The sequence below is a fragment of the Leptodactylus fuscus genome, chromosome 7 (genome assembly GCF_031893055.1).
Source record: "Leptodactylus fuscus isolate aLepFus1 chromosome 7, aLepFus1.hap2, whole genome shotgun sequence".
NCBI classification, from domain to species: Eukaryota; Metazoa; Chordata; class Amphibia; order Anura; family Leptodactylidae; genus Leptodactylus; species Leptodactylus fuscus.
Genome location: NC_134271.1, coordinates 36,429,992 through 36,442,422, shown reverse-complemented (window position 1 = coordinate 36,442,422; position 12,431 = coordinate 36,429,992). Strand labels below are relative to the sequence as shown.

Here is a 12,431-nt window from a genome sequence, read left to right as displayed (position 1 = left end):
CTGAATTATGAAATCAATGTTAGCCTGGAGTCTTGTATACTCTATGGAGGATTTCGCTTCCCAGTGCAAGCTATGATCAACAGCTTTTTATCACTGTACTCAGTAGCTGGGAGGAAGCCTGTGTATACACATACTGTGCCAGCTCACTGAACTAATTTCAGCTTGTTTAAGTAAAAACAAGAAATCAAGATTAAAACTGAGAATTGCCCAAACACTTGAAAAAATAACAACTATGTTTTATATTATTAATAAATTAATTTAATGAATTTCCAAGTAAAAACTATACTGCAAAATATGAGAAAGAGAATTCCATCATAAAATATAATATCACTGGATTTGTTTTTTGCAATTTCTATTCTTTTATACAGTATGTTTTTCAGCAGTTTAATCTATTTAGTCTTCTGTAAGGAATGAACTTTCCGTGTGCCTATGGCTTTGTCTCCCACTGCAAGATTCCAAAACGTTATACCCAATATGGATTATGGATTGGTAAACAGAAGGAATTTATTGTGTTACTTGGGGCCTATTAACTGGTGGAATATATTGATTTATCTAAGATTGTTGGCATTAGACTCAGACTTGTCCCATTTAATATGCAGAATGTCAAAATATGGAAAACCTCCATTAATATAATATTAATGGTTATTGTTATCATTATTATTCAGTGGTGTATAATCTGAATTAAATTGCATGTGAAGAATTGAAAGTACTATGAGTATAATCTGAATTGAATGTAGAGAACGATGGTACTATACTGAAGTATAGGCTAAACCTCTTCATGAACAGTCTCAACACTCTTATACAAGGCCGTAACATTTGCTTTATTGATATTCTGATACTCTCTTTGCCCCAGTAGCCCAAACCCCTTATTACAAGTCCATTTTATTTCAAGGGGTATGTGGAGAAAGCCTGGGGTGATAAAATGGGTTTTGATTTCTTGAGGGGGTGTGGGGCAGTAGATTGAGTCCACGAAGAAGTCAAACGCACGGCTCAGCGTTCAAAAAACCAAGACAACACCACACAAACCAGAATAGAAATAACCTTGATCTTTAGGAGGGCATAGAGGAATTTGAGGGGCAATGAGGATAAGGGAGGGGAGAGCATAACCAAGGCCAGTCCTTTTAGCCCTCTATCAAATTTTTTTAATGAGTCTTTGTCTCTAAAAGTGGTTTTCTGAACACACTTCCATCCTCTCCCCTCAATGGCTCCATGTTGTTAAAAGATTATAGTTGAATATTATTGACCATCTCTCCTAATTTCAGCATTTTTGTCCATGGAAGGAGATCTCCATACTACATTCCCTTTCTCAGTACTACCATACTTTGACAGGAACCAAGTTTTTGGATCTTTTATTATTTTTATATATTTCCAGGAGTTGCCAACATAAAAGATCAGTGAATCTTGGCTTTTTTCCTTAAAACAGGAGGAGGAAGAGATGAGCAGGAATGAGCAAGAGATGTATTTCCTGTTTAAGGTTAAAGTAAAAAGTTTAGCTGAGAGACTGGGCACAGGATTTTTTCAATAGATGGTCAGATCATGGTCAATTAGTAGAAGACTGGTTGGTGTTCATCCACTGCTAGATGATTTTGAGAAACAGTGGATATGTCCATGAATGCTTCCTTGGTTACTGTAGATACAGTACAGTAGGTTGACTAATTTTGACATTCAAATGGCTGACCAAAGGTTAATGTCTGGATAACCCTTAACTGGGTTTTTAACAGTTGGCAGTTGTTTAAGCATTTGAATAGTTGATTAAGGTGACAGCCAACTGTTGACCTGGGGCTTAGTCACTTTTGCTTAGTCAATGATTGGTCACAGCATGGGGTCAGTCTGGTATCTCCATTAAATGGCTGGTTAGATGTTGCCCAACCATACTCCCATATTTGGGAGAGTCCATTTTATACTTTCACACATAATACTCCTTGTCCTTATTTTTCTTACTCTTACCAACTGTTTTAGTGGCAGGTGCTGTCTTTTCTTTAACCACAGCACCATTACTCTGTGCTGAGTTGCTGATGTAGTTCCGGGTTTGGTCCACCTGGTAAGACCCTTCATCCCTGTTCCTGTACTTGTACATTGCGTAGAGGAGAATGAGGATGCAAAGAGCAGCTGCTGCCACGATTCCCACAACCATTCCTGTTGTGCTGCTGGACTCCCTGATAACTTCCACTGCTCCAGGGGACCCTTTCTCCCCTGAGCCTGTAGGATTTGCTGTAGGGAAATTATGGAAATTAGGGGAAGAAGTTATAGATGGAAACCTCTGTTTGTTCAGCTTATCCAGCTGGAAAGAGGTAGGAATATGGGGAAATTGGTCTATATTAGGTTTTGGGTGCTCCCTGTTATTCATTTTGCCGGCGGGGATGTTCCGGACAAGATCTGGGGATGTGGTGGAGGTGAGAAGGTCATAAGGGGAGGAGGTTGAACCTCCTGCCCTGGTATTTGGCCGAGAACCTGGAGGTCTCCGTGCTGCACTATCTGGTCTGGATAGCAAGGTTCTATCGGTTACCAATGGAAAACTGGTATAGAAGTCCTCGTCATCAGTAGGAGGGAAACTCGATTCAAATACCTCCCCTGAGGCATAACCAGAGACCTCTATCCCCTCCTCGCAATCACTATCTTCTTGCTCAGAAGGGCATGGTGGCCTCAAGTTGGAAGGAACACTCAAGGAATCTTTGGTGGTGTCCAATGTGAGGACAGTTCGGTAGGTGGGGGGAGGAGGTACAAAGGGGGATCGGGTGGCAATGGGAGGGGTATCTAAGGAATCTTCGGTTATTATGGGTAATATTAACTCCCCTCCTGTAAACAAGACAAAAAAACAGAGAAAACAGCAAAGAATATTGTGTGAATAAAAACCTCAGAATATAAACATACAGTCAAGACAATGCTAACTTCTAACTCTAACATAATATCTAAAATTACTAGATGGCTCTAAATCAACCCAGAAATGCTCTTCCATATAAAATAAACTATCTAAGCTATATATAGTAATATTATTTTAATTCTATGTAATACACAACTGAATAGTAATTATTTAATAGCTAAGTTTCCTATGTGCCCTGCTTATTTGTAACAATTTCTTGTAATTTGTACATATTTCTTATATACTATTTTTATGCTATATATAGTTTTAAAATCATAACTGATATGTAGCCTCATGATTCAAACAACCCAACATTTTATATTAATATGCTAAATCTATTAATATGCTTAAACTATTTTATGACATTAATTTTTATCTATCTTTGAAACTCTTTATCAATTTTCTTTTCTTAAATTACTTAAAACTATGCGGTTTCCATAGTTCTCAGACAACTCCATATTTTTCTACGTTAATTTTGAGACAAATTCTCTTATTTATAAATTTATTTTATTTTTAAATATCATTTTTCATTCCATAATTTTTCGATGTCAGTTTAACCTGATGTATATTCTACTCCCCGATGAAATATTTTTCCTAATTTTTTTTGCCATAAATACCTAGTTTAACACCCATTTTTATTTCTAAAGTGAACACTAGCTGTCCTGTCTAATATACCTCCCACAGTTTAAGTTTAACATTCTTCCCAATTATCTACTATCTGTTTATTTCAGCTGCTCTGTGCTCAGCAAATAAAATTGATTCAGAATATTTAGACAACTTACATCAAACAATTGGCCACATGTGATTTTAGCATGAAGACAAAAAAAAATTACAAAAGAAACTGTGAAACCTCTGGGTAAAAAAAAACACTTTCTTGTTTAATTTACTTTACTGTTTCACGGTCACTTTATAGTTTAAAAATTTCACTTATTTTACTCAAACATCATATATAAAATATGTTTATTAATAATCGATTTGAATGTTTTCGGCCTAGCATAGCTTAGTGAGCGTACCTCTATAAGATATGCTGACCTTTAAAAGACTTTTAAAAAAAGGAATTATGACCATGAACAATCAAATTATATAGAGATTATGTTACAAAAAAGATGAAAAGAAAAATAAAAGCAAAGCAAAAATAAAAGGAAATTATTGAATAGGGGCAAGGGAGACAGAAATACCCCAGAATATAAAGCTGGCCTTCAATACAAAAACAACTTGCTTTGTATAACAATTATAAAACAGTTCATTAAACTTCAGCAATGTTTGGAAGTGTTTCTTTATATAAGTAGTTAGATATATCTATTACTTTATATATAACTTACCACACGCTATCCCCAAAGCAATATTAAACATTAAATATTACACTTTAAAGATACAAGAAAGGGGATAAGTGTCTGGTGGGTGTTGAACTGCTGGGATCCCCGCCAGTCTTGAGAATAGGATCCTATTGACCTCCCATGACCTCCCATCTTAATGCTACAGGGCCACTCAATTTACTTCTATAGGCATGTCAGAGATAACTAGCATTCTCATAGAGTTGGTTGGTTCTCTACTGCAGTCCCATAGAAATAAATAGAGCAGCAGAGTTACATAGGCACTCTATACAGACTCCATACGGACCCCATTCTCATGACTGGTAAGAGTTAGCAGCCATACACCTCGATTAGACACTTATCCTCTATCCTGTGGGTGAACTTGGAAAAACCCATTTAAATGGTAACTAATTTTTCAGACAACTAAGGCTCAGTAAATAGACTAAGTGATTCTGAACTGAAATGTAATGCACTTAAAAATGTGGCTGTGTCCTGCCTGAAAAAGACTCTCTTAAGTTCCTGCCACTGTGTCTCCTTTCTTGATCATTGAATGATCAAACTGTATTACTAAGAAAGTACCATTTTTATTAACCAGAAGGCTCAAGACAGTAACACAGTGAGTGGAGGAGAGAAGTGCAGGTCTATGTTTCCAGTCTGTATATGTCTATGAATATTCCCTGCCTGTATACTGCTCAGTGAAGTCTATGGCTTCTTACAGAGCCCACAGCTGTACAGAAATGAGTGCAAGAAGAGTCTTCCTAATACTATATATATATATATATATATATATATATATATATATATATATATACTATATACTTCTGATTAGCTGTTTGTGTTACTGATTATTGATAAGATATTAGTCATAGATATCTTAGCACAATAAGGACAGCTGCTTGCTTTCTCTTGTTCTGTCTCAGGGATCATTTTAGCTGGGCCATAACCTAGATTTGCATGCCAGTGTCCCTGGATCTCCTAGGTCATGTTTTTATTTTTGGCTGTTCTCAGTTGTTTGCTATTTTAGTTACTCCTGGCAGAAATACATGTAAAGAAACCAATAGTAGTAACAATAGAAAGGGTCAGCCTGCTCTGTGTTGTACATGCCCCCTGTCTTTAGGAGAAATGTAAAATGTGCTGCAGCCATAATGGGGCTATTAGCAGCAGAAAAACTAATAGGATACCACGTTTAAATAATAGGTTGCTCAGCAAGACCCTGAACATATTTCAGCTTTTTATTAAATCACACCAACACCCTTTCCCTTGTACATGAAAATCCTTTTCTCTAATAATTAAAATTCAGTTCAGTATACTTCTAGATCCATGTGAAGAAATAATTACACTTTAATTGAAATACAAAAGTTAGGCCTTGGAGTTGTACAAGCTCAGGCCACTGAGGTCACTTTGCATTTATTAATAATACATACCATAGTACAAATATGCACTGATGGTTGATCATGGAGTATTGTAGGTATAACTAGTAAAGTATAATTAGTTCCAATATGAATTATTACTAGAGATGAGCGAGTAGTATACGATCAAGTAGGTATTCGATCGAATACTACGGTATTCGAAATACTCATACTCGATCGAGTACCACTCGCTATTCGAATGGAAAAGTTTGATGCAGAACCAGCATTGATTGGCCGAATGCTATACAGTCAGCCAATCAACGCTGGTTCTTCTCCTACCTTTAGAATTCTTCTCCATGCAGCTTCCCCGCGGCGTCTTCTGGCTCTGAATTCACTCTGCCAGGCATCGGGCCTGGGCAGAGCCGACTGCGCATGCCCGCTTGTAGAGCCGGAAGACGCCACAGGGATGCTGCACGGGGAAGACTTCTCAGAGGATCCAGCCCGACCCTCACTCATGGACTTGGTAAGTGTAATTTGATCGAACGTTGCCTACCCCTGAAACGTGCATTTCCCCCCCCATAGAGTATAATAGGGTTCAATATTCGATTCGAGTAGTCGAATATTGAGGGGCTACTCGAAACGAATATCGAACCTCGAACATTTTACTGTTCGCTCATCTTTAATTATTACATTTTGTGTTTCACTACACAAAATATTCTATATATACATACAGTATATAGTAAAACTAATTCCTAATGGAGATCTGCAAACCACATTGATATGAGTTAGGTTTAACCCCAAATATCCCAAATTGCAATTTTATTTTTTTTAACAAATTCAAACATTTTGGGATTTGTCTTGGGTTAACTAAAATTGGCATGGTGAAATGCATTGCTATAAATTAATATAACTTGAGGACTCTTTAGACCTAAGACTATACTAGGTGTAGGCCCAGGGGAGGTATCTGATGCGCTCCTTGTGATGTCACACACCTGGGGGTCACTGATGAGGCCTGTGATTGGGTCACAGCATTCATATGGGCATGCACATGTCATCACTGAGGGTCAATCACAGATGTCCCAAGCATATGACATCACCAGGAGACTGAGAGGAAGCTTCAAAATAAGAAATGTAAGTATCAATGTTTTTTTTATATATGGGTCTCCATGTATTATAATCTGGCGTCTGAAGAGGCCCCCAAGTATAATAAATTCACTTCTGATTATATCCCAATAAGTATGAATTGAAACAATCTGAAAGATTGCTTCGTCCAAATCAAAGACAAAATGAATCTTCAGATGTTCGCCCTTCTCTAACATCTAGCACATAACTATTTCCTGTAATTGGTTGCACATCCACTTTTTTGATAACTGCACATGCACTTGACCCGGAATATGCATTTTAACACTGTAAGAAAGTATTCCTATAGGACTATATGACACTGCCCGTGCTCATATGAGGTCATGTGTTTGCAATATCGTGGCCACAAGTGATACAATAATGTTAACTTTTTTGAATAACCTTTCCCTACTTACTAATAATGCAGGTAGTGTATTGCATGGAAATTAAAGCTATTTCTAGTGTGTATGCCACCATGAAGCCCTGAACTAAAGTAAATATCTCTTACATGGGCTACTAAATACAGCCTCAGGGCTCGTTCACATCTGCGCCCCGCTCTCCGTTCTGCAGGTTTCCGTTTCCTGCATAAAACAGAGGCAGGATACGGAAACCTGCAGGACTCTTTCTCACCCATTCATTTGAATGGGTGAGAAAGATGTCCGGCCGTGAGCGGCGGTGAGCGTTTTATGCTGTCCGCCGTGAAACCGGGTTTTTTAATCCGGACACAGAGTCGGATATGCAGTACTCTGTGTCCGGATTTAAAAAACCCGGGTTCCCGGCGGAGAGCATAAAACGCTCACCGCCGCTCATGGCTGGACCCGGTCTGTGGTTTCCGTCTTCTTGCATGCAGACGACGGAAAGCTCAGAACGGAGAGTAGAACGCAGGTGTGAACCTAGTGTTAGATGCTCAAACAATGAAACAGAGGGGAGAATAGACTAAAGGTAAAATATGTCATGTTCATACAGGCATCCCGCATAAGAAACTAATACATTTTGTCTTGTAGATAATAGACTAGCAATGGCCATAGCCTAGAGACTGTTATTAGGCCTCAAGGTCAGGGACCATTCTGCAGCGTGGCTTAATTTCAGTGTCAAATAAATTATTTTATGAAAAACGGCTTTTCTAAGAGTTAGGCCTGGGACCTGCTGTGGTCACTGCAATGTGGATGGGATTCACATTGCAGAAAAAAATGCTGCCATTTCTAAAGCCAATTAGAAAGTTTGCAGAGGAAACCTGCAGTGATTTTATGCTGTGGCCTACTAAGTGAGGCCTTAGCCTTAAAGTGACTAAACTTTTGATTTTCTGCAAGTATTTATGACTATAATATATTTTATAATTTACTTTATTAAAGGGGCTCTATCACTGGGAAAAGTCATTTTTAACTAATCACATCCTTGCATAGGCTTTATAAAGGCTATTCCACACTTACCTTTAGGCTGTTATTCACACAGAGTAACGCCAGGCGTTTTTTGTGTGTTTTTTGCACATAGCGCCGCGTTAACGCCGGGCAACGCCACCACAAAATAGCGCGGCGTTAACGCGGTGCTACGCGGCGTTAACGCGGCGCTATGTGCAAAAAGCACACAAAAAACGCCTGGCGTTACTCTGTGTGAATACAGCCGTAGTATGTAGATTGCCTCAGTGGTTTCTGAATAAGTCTGTTTTTATTCATATGCTAATTGACTGGTGCACGATACATCGTGCACCTCTTTGCTATTGTTCCCTATGGGAGACTGCTGCTAATGATGACGATGACTCAGCTTCCTGTTTGCATAGAGATAATAGGAGAGACGAGTGCTGCTAGGAACTTCCTGTGCTGGCTGGAAGCTCATTAGCATATGAATAAAAACGGAGTGTGGAATAGCATTTATAAAGCCTATGCAAGGATGTGATTATTTAAAAATGACTTTTACCAGTTATAGAGCCCCTTTAATGTATTCTGGCTGTTTTTGGTGAAATTCTGCACTGAAATACACTCTCTGTCCCTGCTTCTCTATTGGCATTAAATATAACCAGTTGTAAACACAGTCAGGATATAGAACTGCATGTAAGTATATGTAGTTTGTGCTTCCAACTGGTGATATATCTAGAAATAATACAGGTAAAACTGAGAATCTCTTCTTTCACATGGCACCAGAAGCATATCAATATTATAATGTATCGCTCAATATGAACATAATTAATAGTTCACTCTCAGGAAATCCCTTTAAAGGGGTTTTACATCAATAGAAAACCACAATTTTCATAAAAACATTGCCACACTTCTCTACAGGCTGGGATGAATGGACCTCAGATGCAATATTACAAACAACTAGTGTTGGTGTTTTATTTCAATCCTGTACAACCCCTGTAAAGGAGACCATTCACCAATATCACCAACTTTAATTCTTTACATTCTTTAATAGGTTCCAACTCATCTGATTATAGTTCAGTTGGACAAATGTTCTAGTCCCCACCATTCCTGAGCAATTAGCACTGTGTTAATTCACTCAGCTGAGTGGGCGGGAGCAAACACCCCGACATTGCCCAGCTGACAGTAGAGTCTGATCAGCATATCTGTGCCGAAACCAAAAGAAATGACTACCTGGGAACAATAGGGACTAGAGAAAAACTGTGCAGGTTGGTGAAGGTGGTAAAAAGTCCTTTTTAACTGATGAGATACAATATCATGCCAACTCTTCTACGCACTGCTTTTGCCGTTGATAGTTTACTGCCATCTGGTCATATGTGTCTGTGTTTTGGTTATTCTACAAGTATGCACTCTTAGGGGGCATTCACACGGAAGAAAATGGGGAGGAATTTGTTGTAGAATTTCAACAGAAAAAGGAACCCATTGAAGTCAATGGGAGGTTTTTTTTAGTGCTGAAATTCCACACCAAATTCTTCACCGTTTTCACACTTCACACGGAGTAAACGCGCGTGTATTTTTGTAAAATACATGTGTAAAAATACACGTGTAAAAATAAGACTCCCATTGACTTCAATGACATTTTACAGGCGTATTTTTACACATGTAAAAAATATCATTGAAGTCAATGGGAGTCTCATTTTTACACGTGTATTTTGCAAAAATACACACGCGTTTACTCCGTGTGAAGGCTCCCCTAGGTATCAGACATTACTATGTGTTACTACATTGCCAGCACTACTATGAGGACACTGTTTTGAGGATAGTTATACATAAATTATCATAGGTGTTACTACTGTACACGTAGCCAACTACTCTGTTCATCCTTTTGTATGGGACAAGTCTAACCTACGTATTAACTATATAAATTGTTGCTTCAAATGATAATTTGTTTATTGAAAAAAAAAACCCAAAGGTTTATAAACAGTCTTTAGAAGATTTTCAGAATGAAAACTTCTACTTATTACAAATGTATTTTCCTATATGAAATTAACTCTATGCTGAACCATCTAATAATGGTAATACCAAATATCTGCCTTTATGACCATACACGTGTTTGCATCTTTTTTTAATAAACATGAATTGCTTGTATTTTGAGCTAAAACATATTCCTCATTGAGTTTTTTTTTTTAATTGTTGCATCATTTAACAAAATAAATGTAGCACACATACAGAATGTCAGAGATGGGCTACAGAACTATTGGAAAGCTCATCTGGTCGATTTTGCATTGAGTTGCTTGCTATTTAGTGGAATACATCCAAACAACCGATAGCACAAAATACATTCAATTCAATGAAAAAAAAAAAATGCAAATATTGCTTTTTAGTAAATTGTGGGTACCAAAGTGCCAGCCTGTTCATCCTATAACTGCACATATGAGCCAGACCCGTTGCTAAGTCTGTATCAAAAATTAATAAGAAATAAGTGAAGCTTGAAAGAAAAACCCATGTTCTAAATATTTGTCAGAAACTCTAATTTTGAGTGTTTTTATCATTTTAATCTCACCTACATTGCTTGCACTGCTTCTGCACAATATCTTAACAGTCCCAACACATATTATCCTATCTTTATTGCCCGCCCTGATATGACTGCATGCTAGAGCTACTCTGTAACTATGACATTAATCAATGTACCCTAAATTCACCCGTACAGCTGAAATATATCATATATTGTATTGTATAGCTAACACATCAGATCCCTGAATTCTTCCTCCATTAGCTGTCTGCCTATCTAATATTTCAGCTATTTTATTGAGTTGATCTATGTGCTACATTGCCCTATTTTCATATTTTGTATGATTCAAGGGAATTCCCTCTAAGTAATTTTTGGTGGGTATTGGATTAAGTCTTACCAGTGTTGGGCTCGCATTCTTCCAAATCTTCATCATCGCTGGGACATTCAGCTGAGGCTACAAGTAGATCATCAGAATTCTGAAGGAAACAAATAGGAAATCGTTTTATTATTCCTATCTTTGAAAAGGAGAGCCATCGCATTACTTCACTGACATCATTTGTGACAGATATCACTAGTTTTCCAGTAGTCGCTTGTTTGCGCCAAATCTATTGAAGCTGTATTTACATCTCAGAACTTTATGACACATACAAACCAATATATATGGGTCTGCCATGGTATGGCTATAGGGGGTGCAGCAACAGCAGCTGCTACCATATCCTGAACCCTGAGGGGGCCCAAAGGTCCCTTTACCATTTAAAATATGCCAATATTCTGGTGCAAAGCTTATGTCCCTGGTCGCAGGAAATGTTTGATAGCTGTGAGACCCATCTTTGGAACCCACATCTGTTTTGAAAACCAAGTTTTTACTACCATTCGTCTTGCAACTATTGTGAGCTAAGAAGTAGGAAGGCTACACTATTCTCAGAATTCCCATAGAGGTGAATGGAGAGAGTCACATATGCATAGACATCTCTCTTTAAAAAGAAGTGCCAACCTCGACATGCCTATAGAGTGGGGTATTCCTTTAACCAAAACATATACAGTTGGGTATGCTGTAATTTGCATACAGCTGATTCGCCTCTTGCCGTTAGACGTGATCTCCGCGGCGCCGTTCCTTAGAAATCCCGGTTTTTATCCATATGCTAATAAGTTCTCTCGCAGCAATAGGAGCGGGCCCCAGTGCTCAAACGGTGATGGGGGCGTCCCCACTGCTGCCCGAGAACTCTGTCCAGCGATGCTTCCTTCTTCAGCTGCATACTCCCCTTCTCCCCTCCCCGTCTTCCTTTTGTGTCACCTCCGACGCCTGCGCAATCGGCTCTGCAGCGAGACACTAGTAGAGCCGACTGCGCATGCCGCCCGGCGGCCATATTTTCGAGGCCACAATTGCGAAGTCTTTGCCGAACAGAGCGTACTGCGCATGCTCAGTAAGGTCTATACAGACCCTCTGAAGCCTGGATGACTTCACTCGTGTGTCAAAGACCTTGTATAGACCCTGTACAGACCTTACTGAGCATGTGCAGTACGCTCTGTTCAGCGCAGACTTCGAGGAGCGTACTGCGCGTGTGCGCAATTGCGGCCTCGAAAATATGGCCGCCGGCTGGCATGCGCAGTCGGCTCTACTATTGTCTCTCTGGCAGAGCCGACTGCGCAGGCGTCGGCGCTCACGCAGAAGGAAGACGACAGAGAAGGGGAGGATGCAGCTGAAGAAGGAGGCTTGGCTGGAGAGCGTTCTCGGGCAGCAGTGGGGACGCCCCCATCACCATTTGAGCGCTGAGGCCCACCCCCATTGCTGCGAGAGAACTCATTAGCATACCGCTAAAAACCTAAGGAACGGCGCCGCGGAGACCACGTCTAAAGGTAAGAGTCGAATAGCCTTTCTAAAGGCTATTCCGACGTCTAAAGCAGAAAAAATAGCTATTTAGTAGT

The 12,431-nt window shown here is 39.2% G+C and overlaps 1 protein-coding gene across 14 annotated transcripts in view; it reads right to left on the bottom strand.

The window, feature by feature from the left end:
• Positions 1-797: 797 nt before the first annotated feature.
• Positions 798-12,431, bottom strand: part of NRXN2 (neurexin 2) — a 631,600-nt gene continuing 619,966 nt past the window's right edge. For 10 of the 14 annotated variants that reach the window (XM_075281756.1, XM_075281760.1, XM_075281758.1 and 7 more), the window contains 2 exons: positions 10,903-10,981; positions 798-2,796 (listed from right to left, as the gene is read on the bottom strand). In XM_075281756.1, coding sequence (XP_075137857.1) covers positions 1,907-2,796; positions 10,903-10,981 — 969 coding nt within the window. In that variant the 3' untranslated portion in view covers positions 798-1,906. The remainder of the gene's footprint in view (positions 2,797-10,902; positions 10,982-12,431) is intronic. The other 4 variants (XM_075281763.1, XM_075281765.1, XM_075281764.1 and 1 more) reach the window with 1 other exon arrangement.